The sequence below is a fragment of the Indicator indicator genome, chromosome 39 (assembly GCF_027791375.1).
Source record: "Indicator indicator isolate 239-I01 chromosome 39, UM_Iind_1.1, whole genome shotgun sequence".
In the NCBI taxonomy this organism is placed as follows: domain Eukaryota; kingdom Metazoa; phylum Chordata; class Aves; order Piciformes; family Indicatoridae; genus Indicator; species Indicator indicator.
Window position 1 is genome coordinate 613,738 of NC_072048.1, and position 17,908 is coordinate 631,645.

General features: G+C 58.7%; 1 protein-coding gene across 2 annotated transcripts; it reads left to right on the forward strand.

Annotated features, from left to right (window-relative positions):
• Positions 1-1,599: 1,599 nt before the first annotated feature.
• Positions 1,600-17,174, forward strand: ACLY (ATP citrate lyase). 2 transcript variants are annotated; one of them, XM_054396849.1, is made up of 27 exons: positions 1,600-1,758; positions 3,111-3,233; positions 3,959-4,021; positions 4,143-4,333; positions 5,101-5,180; positions 5,645-5,775; positions 7,502-7,620; positions 7,761-7,897; positions 8,565-8,626; positions 8,730-8,847; positions 8,955-9,109; positions 9,497-9,591; positions 10,016-10,186; positions 11,230-11,398; positions 11,871-11,975; positions 12,150-12,346; positions 12,437-12,518; positions 12,893-13,003; positions 13,093-13,220; positions 13,408-13,501; positions 13,745-13,899; positions 14,512-14,662; positions 15,208-15,351; positions 15,535-15,648; positions 16,101-16,183; positions 16,418-16,494; positions 17,080-17,174. In XM_054396849.1, exons 1-27 carry the CDS (start codon positions 1,600-1,602, stop codon positions 17,172-17,174), a joined length of 3,309 nt encoding a protein of 1,102 aa, XP_054252824.1. The 2 variants fall into 2 exon arrangements, with proteins under 2 accessions (XP_054252824.1, XP_054252825.1); XM_054396850.1 differs by having other exon boundaries at positions 9,497-9,587; positions 10,045-10,186.
• Positions 17,175-17,908: the final 734 nt, after the last annotated feature.

Genomic DNA, 17,908 nt, shown 5'->3' on the forward strand with positions numbered 1-17,908 from the left:
GTGCTGCCTGCCCCAGGAGAAGGGCAGAGCTGGGGCAGCCAAGAGACTTAGTGGGGGGCAGGAGGGACCTGGCTGAAGAGCAGCTACTGAGGAGGAGGAGAGGTCTCAGTGCCCCATGGGCAGGGCAGCCCCAGGCCTGTCCTGTTGCCATGGCCCCCAGGGCTTTGCCATTTTTCATCTGCTGCTGTTGTGACACCCTCTGGGTTCTCTTTCCCCCTGTGCTGTTACTACAAAAACTGATGTGGTGAAACTGGGAGAGAAACCAGAGCAGAACTCCATGGCATGGAGCAGGCCAGCAAAGAGTCTGAGAGGTGCCAAGCCCCTGCCTCTGGAGTCCCTTGGGCTGAAGCAATCCCACCCATGTCACTGCTGCTCCCACTGACATCTTCCTGCAGGGCTGCTGGGCTCAGGGATGCACTGGGGCCAGAAATAACTCTGGGTTTGGAAACTGTTTCTCTGTGTGGGTCTTCAGTGGAGCCTCTGCCCTGATCTTCCATGGGCAGCTGGTGCCACTCAGATGCAGTCTGAGCTCTTCTCTGTCAGTGCCTTCCTGCTTTGCAGCTCCCCCAGAAACCATCCTGGGCACAATTCTGTGTTCCCTGCCATACTGTCAGAGCCTGGGGAGCAGTGGCAGGACCTCATCACTCAGACTGCTGGAGCTGCCCTGGCAGCAGTCTGCCCCCTCAGAAGAACCCAGGCTGCTTGTTTGACCTCTGGCTGCTCTCAAGCCTTGGTTCTGATGCTTGGCAGGCTGGGATGAAGTCATTCTGTACAAGAAATATTTTTTGCAGCTCAAATCAAAGCATCTTTGACACCTGGGACTTCACTCTTGCATAGCACAGAGAAAAGTTGAAGCCCTGAGAGCAGAAATCATTTCATGGTGTCAGCAGAAGGTCACCTGCAGGGCAGGCCTGAGGTTGGGGCTCTTCAAAAATGGCTTTGCTCAGAAAACTCCCAAACTGGTGAGCCTGAACCTTGGGCTTGAGCTTCTCATTCTGTGGGCTGTGAACCTGCTTCCCAGCCGCCTCCACCTCTGCTCTGAAACAAACCCAAGCAGGGGTGCTGGAAGAAGCTGATCCCTCCCAGCCCCTTCCATGAGTTGCTCTGCTCTGGAGGGCACTGCCAGGGTCCCCTCCTCCCCGCAGGGCTGGGGGCTCCCTTCCTCCTGCAGCCAAGCTCAGGCTGCAATTGTGGAAAATGACAGGGAGAGGGTTTTCTTCTTCTGCTGCTCCCTGGTGCTGGAGGAGGAGGGCTGGGGGTGTCCCAGAGGTCCCCAGGAGCCCACCCCTGGCTGAGTGCTGCCCTGGATGGAGCTGGCAGTTGGCGGTGGCTGGGAGAAGCTGCCAGGGTTCCACCTTCCCCTGCAGGCAAGGCTGGCCCAAAAGTGCTGTTGAGGGCAGTGCAGTGGGGCAGAGGCTTTGAGCAGCACCAAGGCTTTTGTTTGTCAGGTGACTTTCAGAGCCTCACTGGGCAGTGAGGAACCTCAGCCCCAGCTCTTGGCTTTGCTTTCACACTGAGCCAGGTACTGGGGGGGCTCTCTGGGAGCTGGACTCTTCCTGATGGCTTTCTCTTACCTTCTCTCCCCCAGACTAGGCAGCCATGTCAGCCAAAGCCATCTCTGAGCAGACAGGGAAGGAGTTCCTGTACAAGTACATCTGCACCTCCTCTGCCATCCAGAACCGCTTCAAGTATGCTCGGGTGACGCCTAGCAGTGACTGGGCACGGCTCACCCAGGACCACCCCTGGCTGCTGAGTGAGGTGAGGAGCTTGAGAGACCCCCACACACCTCTGCTCACCCCCACTGCTCCCTGGCAGGCAGGGCTGGTGGTGCTGTGGCAGGTTGGCAGCAGAGCTCTCCCATGGGTCTCTCCTGCAGGCCCAGTCCCTGCTGCTGTGCTGCAACCTTGGCTTGCAGCAGCAGTGAGGAAACCAAGACTGGCTTCAAGGCTTCACCTCTGGGGCATGGTCAGACCTTTCCTTTCAGGTCTGTGAAATCTGTGAGCAGAGGGAGAGCTGCAGGCAAGGAGCTGCTAAGGGCCACACCATGAGCAAGTCAGACACTCTGCAGTGCCAGTCCCTGCTCTCAGACCCTTCGCATTCCAGAACCATGGAGTGCTTGCTCCATGGCTGGCTCTTGGGTGTGGTTAGGAGACTGCTGAGGTCTGCTGGGTGCCAGGAGAGTGCCAGGGAAAGCTTCATTTTTGGCTTTTTGTATGCAAGACCTTTTTTATCTGTCCCAGAGCCAAGCACTCCCCTAAAGCAAACACATTGAGCTCTATTCATTACTGCTCCAGGCTGGCTCCTCTCCAGTGCCTAATTGCATTAAGTCAGTGGCTGGGAGGTGAATGCTCTGCAGTCCTTCACTGCCTGACTGATAGAAGCCCTGCACTAAGTAATTGAATGTTTCATACTCAAGTGCATGAGGGAATGGCAGGAGGATGTCAGCAGTGCCCCTGAACAGCCCTGCAGGGAGCAGGGATGCTCTCTTCCAAGGCTGAGTTCTGTAGGGCTGGAAGGGTCCAGCCCTGTGCACCACAGCTTGCTCTGTGCTGGCTCTGCACTCACTGAAGCTCAAGGCCATGCCAGCTACTCACCTGCATTATTAAAGAGATATTTTCAAGCTGGAGCTCAGCTGTCACCTGTAGCAGCCTGCTACAGGTGTCTTGGAGCCAGCTGACTGAGATGTGCAGCACCCCTGGCCCCAGCCAACCTCAGGCAGAGGGTGTGGGGACAGCAGGAGCTGAGTCCCTCAGTTCCTACTGCTGAGCCTCTGCCCACAGAGCAGTGACCATGTCCTGGTGCAGCTGAGCCAGCAGAGCCCCTGCAGAGCCACAGGATGCTGCACCTCAGCAAGGCTCCAGACAGACCCCCTGCCAGCTGCTTCCTGAGGGGTACCAAAGCTCACCCAGAGAAGCCAAAGCAAGCTGGCACCTCAGTCTCTGTTTGATCACATCTGAGCAGCCGTCAGGCAGATCTGTGTCCAAACCCTGCAGACAAGAGGTGGAAGGAGCCCTGCAGGGCCCTTTGCTGTGTGTTGGAGTTTGTGTCCTTGCCTGACCTCCATCCCCTCCTAATGCTCTCTCCTTTATCTGCCTTGCTCCCCGCTGCAGCGTTTGGTGGTGAAGCCAGACCAGCTCATCAAGAGACGTGGCAAGCTTGGGCTGGTTGGCATCAACCTTACCCTGGACCAGGTGAAGGCTTGGCTCAAGCAGTGCCTGGGCCAGGAGATCATGGTGAGTGCCCTGGGCACCAGAGCAGAGCCTGGAAGGCTCAGGGTAGAAGGGAGCTCAGAGCTCATCTCCTCCAACCTCCCCTCCATGCCCAGGGGCACCTCTCAGCTGGACTCAGCTGCTCAAGGCCTCATCCAGCCTGGCCTTGAACATCCCCAGGCAGAAGGCAGCCACAGCCTCCCTGGGCAGCCTGTGCCAGACTCTCACCACCCTCACACTCAACAACTTCTTCCTCAGCTCCACTCTAACCCTGCCCTGCCTCAGCTCCAAACCATTCCCCCTGGGCCTGTCTCCAGACCCCCTCAGCAAAAGTCTCTCTGCAGCCTTCCTGCAGGATCCCTTCAGGCACTGGCAGGCAGCTCTAAGGTCCCCCTGGAGCCTTCTCCTCCCCAGGCTGCACACCCCCAGCTCCCTCAGGCTGTGCTCACAGCAGAGCTGCTCCAGCCCTTGGATCATCTTTGTGGCCTCCCCTAGACTCTCTCCAGCAGCTCTGTGTCCTTCTCCTGCTGGGGACAGGAGCAGGAGGCATCTCCCATGGCCTGTGTGGGACTCTCCCTGGAGCCAGGAATTTTGGCTTTGGGTAGCAGGAGAGCTCCTCCAGTTCCTGGAGCCTTGCTGCAGGGCTCTGTCCCTGTGGGAAAAGGCTGAAGGGTTCTCTCCTCCTCCTTGCTCCCTGACCCTGCTCCCAGGGCAAGGCCACTTACTGGTGCCTGGTTCTGTGCCCACAGATTGCCAATGCCAAGGGAATCCTGAAGAATTTCCTGATTGAGCCCTTCGTGCCCCACAAGCAGGTGAGAACAGCAAGTGAGGCAGCACCAAGGGCTCTGCATGCAGCTGGGATGGGTCTCAGTACTGTGCTCAGCTGCCCTCCTCTGGGTGCCAGCTGCTGACCTGTGCCCTGGCTGTGTGCAGGAGGAGGAGTTCTATGTCTGCATCTACGCTGCCCGGGAGGGAGACTTTGTGCTCTTCCACCATGAAGGGGGAGTGGATGTGGGAGATGTGGATGCCAAGGCTCAGAAGTTGCTTGTGGCAGTGGATGAGAAGCTCAGTGAGGCAGATGTGAAGAAGCATCTCCTGCAGCATGCCCCAGCAGACAAGAGAGAGTAAGTACAGCATGGCCAACCCAGCAGCTCCTCTCCCTTACAGCTCTGCCTCCTGCCCTGCTGGCTGCCCTCAGCACTGTGCCATGCATCCCAAATCCAACTTCCCTGACGCTGTCCAAGCTGCTTCTTGAACTCCAAGTCAGTGCTGATGGAGCTCTGAGCCCTCACTGACAGGAGCCCTTCTCAGCCTGCTAAGTGCTGAGCCCTGGAGCCATGGCCTGAGCTCTGCGCTGTGCCAGCAGGGTTGTGTAGCAGGGCAGGTGATGCCAGTCTGCTAGCATTCTGTGCTGGCCCAGCCTGGGAAGGCTTTCTCCTGCTGTTCCTCCACTACCTGCAAGCTTATCTCTAGATCTGAAAGCTGCTTCTGCATCTCCTCTGAGATGCCTCTGCCTTGTTCCCTCTCTGTGAGTCATCATTCTCCAGCCACAACTCAATCCATGAGGCTGAAGGAGCCTCTCAGCTCCCTGCAGTCCCTTCCCTGCCCCAGCTGAGGAGGCCCAGGGCTGGCAGAGGTGTCTGACAGTGAGACAATGATGCATGGCTGAGATCAAGCAGCCAGAACAGCCACAGACAGTTGTGAGCTCTCAGCAGTGTAATTGAGATGAGTCATCAAGGTCTGCCTTGCCTTGAGTCATCCCTCAGCCTTCTTCCAGAGAAGATGAATGAGGAGGAGAGGAATGGATCCAGGGTGGATTGCAGATTGCCTCTGCCCTCAGCGAGGCAGGGCAGGCAGGGCTGTAATGAAGCTCTCCTCAATTCCCTTGCAGCATCCTGGCGAGCTTCATCTGTGGCCTCTTCAACCTCTATGAAGATCTGTACTTCACCTACCTCGAGATCAATCCCTTAGGTAACTGGCAGCTCTGAGAACAGGACTCTGTCCTGGCACCCTGGGGTGCGTCCTTTTCCCTCCCCTGGTTTGTGGGGGTCCAGCAGTGCCAGCTGGCAGGTGCCAGAGAGGCACAGGAGTGGCTGTGGTGGGTTCTGGAGCTGTGAGCTGAGCTTGGGGGCTGCTCCCCGGGGGTCTGGCTGCTCCCCAGGGGTCTGCTGTCTCATTTCCTGGTGGAATCAAAAATTCCAGTGGAAGGGAAATTAAGTCAGAACTGGAGAGCATAAAAGTTGCTGTGCTGGGTCAGAACAAAGCAGCCCTGAGCCAGGGCTGCTCCATGGCCACACTGAGCAGCAGGGGGCAGCTGCTGGGCTTGGTGAGCACAGCTGAGCCCCGGGGGAGGGGGCAGGGGTGGCCTGGCCCAGCTGAGGGCTGGGAGCTGTCTGTGCAAGGCTGAGGTGGCTCTGCCCTGCTCTCCCACGCAGTGGTGACTGCTGCTGGGGTCTACATCCTGGACCTGGCTGCCAAGATCGATGCCACTGCTGACTACATCTGCAAAGTGAAGTGGGGGGACGTGGAGTTCCCCCCCCCCTTTGGCAGAGAGGCTTACCCAGAGGCAAGTACCCTGCCCCTGTGCCCCCCCAGAGGAGCTCCATGGTGCTGAAGCTTCCCCCACCTGTGGTTGTTGCTGCTGTGAGTGCCTTGGTGTCAGTGCCCATGGGAAGAGGCTGTGCCAACCCCAGAGCAGGCTGCTGGAGCCCTGGCACCTCTCCTGGTCACACTCTGGGCTGCAGTGCCTCCCTCCTCTGCTTGGCTGCTGTTGCAGTTCAGTTCAGGTTTGGCTTTTTGCAGTGGAGGCTTGGACTGAGCTGCACTGAGCCCTGCGCCACAGCTCTGTGCTGCTGCAGGCTCCCTTCCTTTGCGCCCCACCCCCCCCCCCCCCCCCCCCCCCCCGCCCCCGGGGCTCCCTTCCTTTGCGCCCCCCCCACTCCCGCCCCCGGGGCTCCCTTCCTTTGCGCCCCCCCCCTCCCGCCCCCGGGGCTCCCTTCCTTTGCGCCCTGCCCCCGGGGCTCCCTTCCTCCCCTGCTGTCTCCTGGGGGGCTCTACTCAGCTGCAGCTCCCTCAGTGCTTGGCTGAGAGCTGGGGAAACCTGCACCTGAGTGAACCCAGAGGAGAGGCTTCCTGCCTCACACTTCAGGCTGGGAGTTCAGATGTTGTAACCCAGCTCTGCTCCTGGGAAGTGCTGAGAGGAGGAGGCCTGCAGGCAGAGGCTCTGCTGGCAGTTAGCAATCCCTCCACCCTCTCAGAATTGCCAGGGTCTGTGCTGCTGGGTGCAGGAAGCACCACTCAGAGGGCTCCTAGCAGCTTCCAGAGAGCTCACTCCTCCCAGTTGTGTCACTTAGCTCAGGTGGCTCTGAGCTCTGAGAGTTTCTGTCCTGACCTTTCCATTCTGATCACCACAAGCACACAGCAGGACAGGTTGTACCCTGGCCAGCAAATCCATTTGGCTGCTTCTCTCCATGCAGCTTGCTGGGTGCCAGCACTTAATTTGCTCTTAAAAGGATGAGTTCAGTTTTTGTCTCTGGACCATCCCCCTCGAGTCACAGGCAAGGCTGTGGTGGCAGTGCCTCTGCTGGGACTTAAATGAGCTCCCAGTGAAGTGCCAGGGCTGTGCTGGGCTGCAGGGACCCTGTGGAGAGCCAAAATGCCCAACTGCCACTGAGTGCTCTTGGCTGCAGCACAGGGGGGTGCTGAGCTTTGCATTTCCTCTGCTCCCAGCCTGCAGGCAAAGGGCACAAGAGTGCTCAGTTTGGGTTCTGTGCCTGGCAGAGGTGGGACCCTGGGACATGGGAACCTCCCAGCTGAGAGTGGAGGGCAGGGGCCCTGCTGTGGGGGGCCAGGGCAGGACAGCTGCTGAAACACAACCACAGCTGGCCCCAAGTGCCAGCAGCAGAGCCCTGCCCTGGGGCTGCACCCCACAGCTGCAGAGATGTCAGATTTGTGTGGAGCAATCTCTGTGCCCTCACCTGGGACATGCAGCAGCCAGAGCCTCCTGCAGCCCTTGGGGTCTGTGCAGGAGCTGCTTTGGGTCCTAGCCTGAATCTGTTCCCCAGGGCAAGCTGTACCCAGCCCCTCTGCAGTGCCAGGGAGCACACCCAGCCCAGAGCAGCCCTGGTCCCAGGGGCACACAGCTGGGTCCCCATCCCTCCCAGTACTGTTGGCAGTGCTGCTGTGCCCCAGGGGGGCTGTGGCAGCTCTGCATGCCCAGGGGCACTGCCAAAGATGTGGTCTGGAGAAGGAGGCTGCAGGAGGAAGCTGCCATGGTGCTGCTCTGTCTGCAGGAGGCCTACATTGCTGACCTGGATGCCAAGAGTGGAGCCAGCTTGAAGCTGACTATTCTGAACCCCAAGGGCAGGATTTGGACCATGGTGGCTGGTGGTGGTGCCTCTGTGGTGTACAGGTAACAGGAGCCAGGGCTGCAGGGGGAGCTGCACACAGCCTCTGCCAGGTTCCCTGGGGATGCTCTGGGTGCTGTCAGCCCTCTGCAGGGGCTCCAATGGCAACAAATCTCTTAAACCTCTTTGGGTTTCCCCTTTACAGTGACACCATCTGTGACCTGGGGGGGGTGAATGAGTTGGCCAACTATGGGGAGTACTCAGGAGCCCCAAGTGAGCAGCAGACCTATGACTATGCCAAGACCATTCTGTCCCTCATGACCCGAGAGAAGCACCCTGAAGGTAAGGACTTGCTGTGGCAGAGCTGCTCTCAGCTGCAGGCTGCCTGTGGGGAGCAAACTGAGCAGATCTGGGCTGCTCCCTGGAAGGGCTTTCCGTGTCCTGCTGCCTCCTGAGTGAAGCACTGAAGGGCTCCTGCCAGCTCTTGCTGTGGGGCCAGGCCTGGTGGCTGACACATAGCAAAGAGCAAGGCCTGGCTGTGGCCTGAGAGCTTCCTCCCAGCTGCAGGCACAGCTCTCACCTCAGGCTCTGCTAAGCTCAGAGCTGCAGCATCCTTTGCCTCTGCCCTGCACTGCTCCATGACCTTGTGTCTGCTCAGGGCAGGAGGGGGGAGCTGGACCTCTGTAACCCCTGGAGGGGGCTGGCCCTGCTCGGTGGGGCTGCAGCAGAGTCACAGCAGTGACCCTGAGGGAGAAGACAAAACAATCCCTGGGGTTCCTCTGCCAGCTGTCACCAAGTGCTGTGGGCAGAGCAGTCCTGTCCTTATCAACTGCTTTAAGGCAACCTTGGGGATGGCTCTCAAGACAAAACAGGTAGAAGAAAGTAGATAAGAAAAGGGAGAGAGAGAAACTAGGAAGGTTTCAGTCCCCTGGGATCCAAAGCTGTTGGGGACAGGCCCTGGGCACCTTTGTTCTCACAGTGCTTCTGTCTCTGCCTGCTGCTCCCCCAGGTAAGATCCTGATCATTGGAGGCAGCATTGCAAACTTCACCAACGTGGCAGCCACCTTCAAGGTAAGAGACTCCAGGTGCCCCCAGCCAGCAGCAGCTCCTGCAGGAGCCCCTGGGCAGATGGGGCAGGGCCAGCCCAGGTCACCTGCCCCTGGCTGCCTTCCAGGGCATTGTGAGAGCCATCAAGGACTACCAGGGGCCCCTGAAAGAGCACGAAGTGAGGATCTTTGTGCGCAGAGGAGGCCCAAACTACCAGGAGGGGTTGCGTGTGATGGGAGAAGTTGGTAAGGACCAGCCCTGGCCTCCTGCTCTGCCCTCTCCAGGCCAGGGCCTCACCCTGGCAGTGCCCCTGGCTGCCCCCAGGGCTGACTGCCCCTGTCTGTGTGCACAGGGAAGACCACTGGCATCCCCATCCATGTCTTTGGCACTGAGACTCACATGACTGCCATCGTGGGCATGGCACTGGGGCACCGACCCATCCCCAACCAGCCTCCAGCTGCTGCCCACACAGCCAACTTCCTGCTCAATGCCAGCGGCAGCCCCTCGGTGAGTCAGTCCCTGCCCCCACCAAGGGACACCTCTGAGGAGCCTCCTGAAGGCAGCTTCCCCTGTCTTGAGTGTGTCAGGAAGGGCTCTTGGCCACTCCTGGGCTATGCAAAGCTGTGGCAGCACCGAAGTGCCCCTGTGGTGTGTCAGGAGGGGCAGTGCCAGTGCCCACCATGCCCAGGCAGCAGAAGGGAGGGACCCCTGCAAGCAGCAGTGTGGCTGCTGCCCCCTCTGGGGCTGTGCCACCCAGGAGCTTCCCCTGACTCAGCTGCAGTGTCCTAGCTCAGGGCTGACTTTGCAGCCTGACACAGCCAGGGAAGCCACCTCCTGCTGCAGACCCCAGGCCTCCCCTGGCTCTGTCCCTGACCCAGCTCCTGGCTCTTGCAGACCCCAGCCCCCAGCAGGACAGCTTCCTTCTCAGAGTCCAAGCCAGATGACAGTGCTCCAGCCAAGAAGGCAAAGCCAACAGCACCCCTGGGTAAGTCCAGCACCAGAAAGGATTTCCAGCAGCTCCCCTCTGCTGCAGAGGGCAGGACAAGGACCAGGCTAGAGCTGTGAACTGGGGGTGCAGGGAGGCAGCTCTGTGGCACCTTTCTACCTCTGCTCTGAGCTCAGTTGAGTGCTCTTAGGATGTTGCCACCTGTGCTGCTAGCTCTGGCAGAGCTGCCTGCATCTGGGGCCTTCCTCTGAAGGGGTCAGCACAGCTGGAGGACCCCAGTGTGCCCCTGGCATTAAACATTGCCCACTCTGTGGGCCCCTGACCCTCATGCCCAGGCTCCTGGGGAGGGGCTGCTGCTTCATCCACCCTTCCCCCCTCAACTGGGGCCTGCAGCAAGGGGAAGGTGCCCCTCTGGGAGCTCTGGGCAGACTCTGGCAGCATTGCAGCTGCTCAGGGCAGGGTCTGAGTGTGTCCTGTTGTGCTCTGCCCCTGGCAGGCAAAGCCACGACGCTGTTCAGCCGCCACAGCAAGGCCATCATCTGGGGGATGCAGACCAGGGCAGTGCAGGGGATGCTGGACTTTGACTACATCTGCTCCAGGGATGAGCCCTCTGTGGCTGCCATGGTTTATCCCTTCACGTGAGTAGCCTCTGCCTGCCTGCCTGCATTCTCCTCCTGCTTTCCCAGGCTCTGCTGTCCCTTGGGGCAGCTCTGCTCCCACATCTGCTGTGCTGCCTCCCACCCCAGCCTGGCTTTGCTTGCTGTTTCCTCTTCCCCTCAACCACTGATTTCAGGCTGCTCTCTGGAAACAGCTCAGTATTAGCCACATCAGTCAAGTCTCACTTCCTGCCCCCCAAATCCTTCTCCTTGGGGGAGCCTTGTGTCATCCAGGATGGCTGCTCCTAATCAGCCTCTGTCCTGCAGAGCCTTTTGCCTCTTGACAATCAAGCCTCTTGCCCTGGCAGTGCAGCTCTGATGCTAATTGCAGCTCTCTGATAACTTCTCAGCAAGTGCAAACCACAGGGGCCTGGAGCTGAGAGCAGCAGTGAGGGGCAGCCCCTGGCTGTGCTGCAGTTGTTTAATGCCCAGAAAGAGCTGTGGTGAGAAGCTGAATGCTGCCTGGAAACGTCTGACTCTGGCCAAGCCTCTGGAGGAAGCCAGGCTGGCAGAGCCTGGAATGTTCTGTTGCAGTGCCCCAGCAGAGGAACACAACCAGGACAGCCCTCAGGGTGCCCCAGTTGCAGTATCTGTCCTGTGCAAGAGACAACCTCTGCACCTAGAGGCACCTCCAGCTGAGCAGGGTGGGCAGAGCCTCCCTGCAGGCCTGGAAAGCTGAGTGGCTCCCTCACTGCTGTCCTGGCTGTTCTCTGCAGTGCTGCTTCCCTCTTCCTCCAGTCCAGCCTGTTCCAGCCCAGCAGTGCAGCTCTGCAGCCCCTTACTCATTGCTCTCTATGCCTCATTCTGTCCTCAAGCTTGGAGCAGAGTTGGGGAGAGTTTTGTTCATCCTGCTGGAGGCCTCTGTCCCCCTTAGCCTGGCTCCTTCCCTGCTCTGTTCTGCCCTCTGAAAAGCCTCTGCTGTCCGAGTGCTCCCTGCCCAGTGCTCCCCTCACAGCCACCCTGCAGCTGGTACCCTGCAGCCTTCACCTTCCCACTGGCCTCCAGTGCCGTCTTCTCTTGCACAGTGGTGACCACAGGCAGAAGTTCTACTGGGGGCACAAGGAAATCCTGATTCCAGTGTACAAGAACATGGCAGATGCCATGAGGAAACACCCAGAGGTGGATGTGTTAATCAACTTCGCCTCGCTGCGCTCTGCCTACGACAGCACCCTGGAGACCATGAACTACCCACAGGTGGGGGCTGGGGAGGTGCCCAGGGGCATCTTGGCAGCAGGGCACCAGTGCTGCTTAGGCCCTGGTGCTGTCAGCAGCCTGTCTTGGTCTCCCTGCCTGGCAGATAAATGCCTTGGTTCTGCCTCCTGCTAGGCTGCAGGGAAGTGCACAGTGAATTCCAGTGCTGGGCTGGCAGCATGGGCAGGGAACTGGGGACACCTTAGGAGTGCCCTCCTGGGGCTGGTGAGGATCCAGTGCCCTCCTGGGGCTGGTGAGGATCCAGCACTGCCCTGGTGTGCAAGTGGAGGGCAAAGCTGCTCTGCCCAGTGCCCTGGGACCGGTATGAAGGTGCCAGCAGGCTGTGGGTGCACAGCACAAGCTCCCAGAGGCCTGGCAGCAGGGAGGGCAGCAGTGCCCTCTCTGCCCTGCCCAGCCCCAGCTGGTGAGGGTGGCAGCATGGGGGGCACTCCATGGTGTTCTTCTCTCACCCCAGATCCGCACCATTGCCATCATCGCCGAGGGCATTCCAGAGGCCCTGACACGCAAACTGATCAAGACAGCTGACAAGAAAGGGGTCACCATCATTGGGCCTGCAACTGTGAGTGCCGGGGACCTTTGCCTGCTCTTCTCCTTCTGCCCTAAGATCAGCTTCCTCCGAAGCACAGAGTCCCTTCTGCAGTCCTGTCCCCTAGTGCTGCCCTAGCCCTGAGGAGGCTGGCAGAAGTTCTCCAGCTTCAAGGATACCCTAAAGGGCTTCTCTGGTCTGTGGTAGGTTGGTGGGATCAAACCAGGCTGCTTCAAGATAGGCAACACTGGGGGCATGCTGGATAACATCCTGGCATCCAAGCTGTACCGGCCTGGCAGCGTGGCCTACGTGTCGCGCTCTGGGGGCATGTCCAACGAGCTCAACAACATCATTTCCAGGACCACTGATGGGGTCTATGAGGGGGTGGCCATCGGAGGGGACAGGTAGGAGTCTGCAGCCTCCACCCAGCACTGCTTTGGCTTCTTTCAGAGAGGTTTGTGAAAGAAACTCAACCTCTCCCTGTGCCTCCCCAGGTACCCTGGCTCCACCTTCATGGACCACGTCCTGCGCTACCAGGACACGCCAGGGGTGAAGATGATTGTGGTGCTGGGAGAGGTGAGAGCAGCTCAGCCCAGCTGCTGGTGGTGTTTGGGAGCAGCTGCCCTGGCTGCAGGGTGCTCAGGGGTGGCTGCAGATCACTGGCAGCTCTCTGTGCTGCTCTGGAGGAGCTCAGTTGTTCTTTTATGCTGCTGTAGTCCCCAGGGCTGGGATGCGTCCCACAGAGTCTGCTCCCTTCAACCAAAGGGGCTGGGATGTGTCCCACAGACAGGCAGAGTCTGCCCTCTTCAAGCCAAAACTGAGGCTTTATTGAGCTCTCAGCTGTGGGTCCATTACAGCACAAAACCAATGCCAGGAACGCTTCCTGTGGCCCTCAGGGCTGCTTTCTGCAGAGGGCAGCTCTGAAGCAGCTCTGCTCTTCCCGTCTGCAGATTGGAGGCACAGAGGAGTACAAGATCTGCAGGGGCATCAAGGAGGGTCGGATCACCAAGCCAGTGGTGTGCTGGTGCATTGGGACCTGTGCCACCCTGTTCTCCTCAGAGGTAGGCACATGGCAGGGAGGAAAAACCAATTCCCTGTGCCTGAGCCTCCTAGAACTGCAGGTCCTGACTGCTGCCCCTCTCTACTGTAGGTGCAGTTTGGCCATGCAGGAGCTTGTGCCAACCAGGCCTCAGAAACTGCTGTGGCAAAGAACAAAGCCCTGAAGGAAGCTGGGGTATTTGTGCCCAGGAGCTTCGATGAGCTGGGAGAGGTCATTCAGTAAGTGCCAGGGAGGGGCACCCTCAGCAGGGCACAGGCTTAGGGCCCTGGTTCTGGCCTGGTGAAGGAGTGGATTCTGCTCCAGGGGAGCAGCTCCTGCTCTCTCTGAGTTGTTAAGGCCTGGATCAGGATCACCTCACTGCCACCTCCTGAAAGGGTTAAGTTCATCACTGTGTCCTCTCTCCAGGTCTGTCTACCAGGATCTGGTGGCCAGGAGAGTGATTGAGCCAGCTGAGGAAGTGCCTCCTCCAACAGTGCCAATGGATTACTCCTGGGCCAGGGTGAGCTACAGGTTTGCTGTGGGGTGGCTGAGGGCGCAGGCAGGGAGCCTGCTGTGGCCCTGGGTGCTGCTGCTGCTGTAGTACTGCCTTGCAGCTGCTCAGTGCTACCCAGCAGCTCGCTGGCTGTGCTGGGCTCAGGCTGTGGAAGCATCTCTGAGGGAACTTAAGGCCTTGTCTGGCCACTGCCTGCTGCTGCCCCTGGCAGTGTGGAGTGTCCCAACCCCCTCTGGGTGCTGCTTGCAGGAGCTGGGTCTGATCCGCAAACCTGCGTCCTTCATGACCAGCATCTGTGACGAGAGGGGCCAGGAGCTGATCTATGCTGGCATGCCCATCACAGAGGTCTTCAAGGAGGAGATGGGTATTGGAGGGGTCCTGGGCCTGCTCTGGTTCCAGAGGAGGTGAGGCAGCTCTCACATTCCTTGGCTTGAGGTTGGGTGGTTCATTAGTGGACTTCTGAGAATAAAAACAGCCCCAGAGGCCTTTGTGCCCTCCCTGGGAACGCCCTCTGGGACCACATCAGCATTCCAAGGCTCCCTGCAGCACCTTTGAGGCTTGGGGGAAGTTCTCCACAGGCTCTGTGCTGCACTGAGGACATTTCTGTATTCTAGGCCCTGTTTGTGTCTCCTCCACCTTGCAGAGGTTGGGGAGCTCACAGAGGTTTGCTAAGCAGCCTGCAGGGACCCTTGTGAAGGGCAGAGGTTTGTTGCCTTCACTTGGCCCTTCCCTGAGGCAGTCCTGGCAGGAGCTGGAGGCTCTGGCTCAGCACCACAGGATCAGCTGAGCCCCCCTCAAGGGGACCTAGAGCTGTGCTGAGTGTGCAGACCCCGAGCTGACCCTCAGCTGCTGTGGGAATGGGACAGAACTGGGAGCCAGGAGAGAGCTTGCAGGAGGCACCGACAGCTGCTGTGCCCCAGCAGCTCCTCACCCTGCTCTGCCCTGCCAAGCATGCCCCTGGCAGTGCCCAGGGGAGCAGCAAGGCTGCTGCCCCTCAGCCCAGGCTGTGTCCCCAGGCTGCCCAGGTATGCCTGCCAGTTCATCGAGATGTGCCTGATGGTGACTGCAGACCACGGCCCTGCTGTGTCCGGAGCACACAACACCATCGTCTGTGCCAGGGCTGGCAAGGATCTTGTCTCCAGTCTCACCTCTGGCCTGCTCACCATTGTAAGTGCCTGGTGGGTGCCCAGGAGAGTCCTGCCTGGGCTCCACTGCTGCTGATGTGGGGCTCAGGCTGGCAAGTTGCTCAGTGTGAGGGTGCTGAGACTCTGGCACAGGCTGCCCAGGGAGGCTGTGGCTGCCTCCTCCCTGGAGGTGTTTAAGGCCAGGCTGGATGAGGCCTTGAGCAGCTGAGTCTAGCTGAGAGGTGTCCCTGGCCATGGAGGAGAGGTTGAGATCCCTCCCATCTGAGCCATTCCAGGGCTCTCTGAGTGCAGAAATACTTTCTAGAGGCCAAACTGCTGTCAGCACTGCCCCTGCCTGGGCTCTTCCAAGGCTGACAGGAGTGTGAAGGAAACAGACTTGAGGTTGGGTTTGCCTCATGCTCTCTAGAGGAGCTGCTGGCTGCACAGTGGCCCTTGTAGGGGGTTCTGAACTGTACCTCAGGTGCCTGAGCCCAGTGTGCTGAGTGCTGCAATGCTGTCAGGGTGGGTGGGGAGGATCCTTTTGGGTGCTTTGCACCTTGACCATGGAGCCCTCTGCTCCCATCCCAGGGTGACCGCTTTGGTGGAGCCCTGGATGCTGCAGCCAAGATGTTCAGCAAAGCCTTTGACAGTGGCATCATCCCTATGGAGTTTGTCAATAAGATGAAGAAAGAAGGGAAGTTGATCATGGGCATTGGCCACAGAGTCAAATCAGTAAGCAGATGGCTTGGGTACAGACTTGGGGGATTGAGGGTGGGGGAGAGAAGAAAACAAAGGAAAAGCAAATCCACAGCTTGCAGAGGCAGCTACTGACCAAAGCCTCCTAACCTGCAGCTGGTCAAGCCTGGGGTAAGTGTGAGGCAGCCTCAGTGACTGAGACCTGTTCTGAACCTGCAGATCAACAACCCAGACATGAGGGTGCAGATCCTCAAAGACTATGTGAAGCAGCACTTTCCTGCCACCCCTCTGCTGGACTATGCGCTTGAAGTGGAGAAGATCACAACCTCCAAGGTGAGGAGCACTGAGCTGCTCCTGAGCCCTCTCCCTTCTGGAGGAGCAGTGCCTGGGGTTCATTCTGGGTCTGAGCTGCAGTGCCTCATGCCCTGCTGCTGGGGGTGGCTTTGCTGGGGCAGACTTGAGGCCAAGCACAGCTGCAGGCTGCTAAGGCTGAGGATGTTTGTTAGCAGGAAAATGCTCAATAACCCAACAAGCATCAGCTGTGGTGCAGAGTCTCTGCTGGAACTGTGCCCCTCGAGTCCAAGGCACAGCACTGGGCTGGGCCAGGGCCCTGCTCTGCTGTCAGCCCCAGCCAGGGCTGCTGTTCAGGGCCACCTTCACGTGGCTCAGGCTCTCTCACCAGGCTGTGTGCCCACAGCTGTGGGCATCTGAAGATGAAGCTGCCTGGTGAGCTTCACTTGGCCACTGCTGACCTCCTTCCTGGGCTGTGTTTTCCTTGCCTGCAGAAGCCAAACCTGATCCTGAACGTGGATGGCTTCATTGGGGTTGCCTTCGTGGATGTGCTGAGGAACTGTGGCTCCTTCACACGGTGAGCAGCTCCCAGGGCCTCCTGCTCTCAGCTCAGGCTCCTGTGGACACCAGAGCAGGCTGCCAGCATGGGGGCCAGCATTCCAGCAGGCATGGTGAAGGAAATTGGCCTTTGGGGAGGAGGAAAAGCTTCTGCAGGATGTGGTGCTGCTCCTGGCACTGGAGCAGACTTGCAGCCTGCCCAGGGTTGGTTCCTTACACAGATCACTGAGGAGCTGTTTGGTTTCTCCTGCAGGGAAGAAGCAGATGAGTACATTGACATAGGGGCCCTGAATGGCATCTTTGTGCTGGGCAGGAGTATGGGATTCATTGGTGAGTTTGTCACCTTCCTCCCCTCCCCTCGTGAGCCTGAGCCCCTGAAATGAGGAATCACAGAAGGGAATCACAGAAGAGAATCCCAGAGTGGGTTGGGAGGGACCTCCAGAGGTCACCCAGGCCCACCCCCTGCACTCAACAGGGACATCTGCCCTGGAGCTGGTTGCTCACAGCCTTGTCCAGCCTGACCTTGAATATCTCCAGGGGGCCCCAAGCACCTCCCTGGGCAACCTGTTGCAGTGTTGCAGCAGCTTCCTCGTGCAGAACTTGTTTCTCACATCCAATCTCAATCTGCTCTGCTCTTATTTCAAACCCTTGCCCCTGGTCCTGTCCCTGCAGGCCTTTGGGCACAGTCCTTCTGCAGCTGCCTTGCAGGAGGCTGCTGTTAGGCCTCCCTGCAGCCTTCTCTCCAGGCTGAACACCCCCAGCTCCCTCAGCCTGCCCCACAGCAGAGGTTCTCCAGCCTCCTGATCATCTTTTTGGCCTCCTCTGGACCCTCTGCATCAGACCCTTCCTGTCCAGGGCTGTCTGAAGGCAGGGAGGGACAGCAGCAGCTGTGTGCCACCAACACCTCTATTGCAGGACATTACCTGGACCAGAAGAGGCTGAAGCAAGGCCTGTACAGGCACCCCTGGGATGACATCTCCTACGTCCTACCAGAGCACATGACCATGTGAGAGCCTGCAGGGCTGCCTCAGTCTCATTGCAAGATGACAGAGCCTGCCCAGGACACAGCCACAGATGGGACTTTGATGTGCAGAGGCCATTGCCACCTGGCCAGGCTGTGCAGAGCAACTGTTTGCTACGACTAGACACAACCCTGACCCAAGCCAGCCCCTAGGCTGCCCCAGCTGCTACCTCCTCTCTCTAACACTCTTGTCCCCTTTTAGGTTTTTCTACTTTTGGTTGAGAATTTGTTTCCAGGCGGGGAAAAAAAAAAAAAAAAAGTTTTTCAGGGTGTTGGGGAGGGAGTTCTGCTCACAGGTGCAGCCTTACTGGACCAATGCCAAGCTGTAAGCCCTGCTGAGGGAGGGGAGGTCTCCATCATTCCCACAGCTCCCAGCTTGGGCCTTTTTTTGTGTTGTTTTTCATTTTTGTTTACTGTGTTCACATCTCCAGTCTGCTTGGAGCCCACTGCTGCTCTGTACCTAATGTTCCTCCACCTCTGCTGTTGTAATTTAAAGTGTAAAGTGCCAGACCTGCTGGTCAAGCTGTGCCCCTTCCCCTGTCTGTATTTATGCACACTTCTCTCTGCTGTCAGCTGTCTGGGCTCTGTTCTCTCATTCTGCTGCTAGCTGCAGGTGCAGAAATAATCTGTATCCTCCCTGTCTGTGTATTGTAACCAAACTCCAATAAAGGACAAACTATTCCTTCCTGCTCCTGTTTTCTGCTTCTGCCTTCTAGGCTGTGT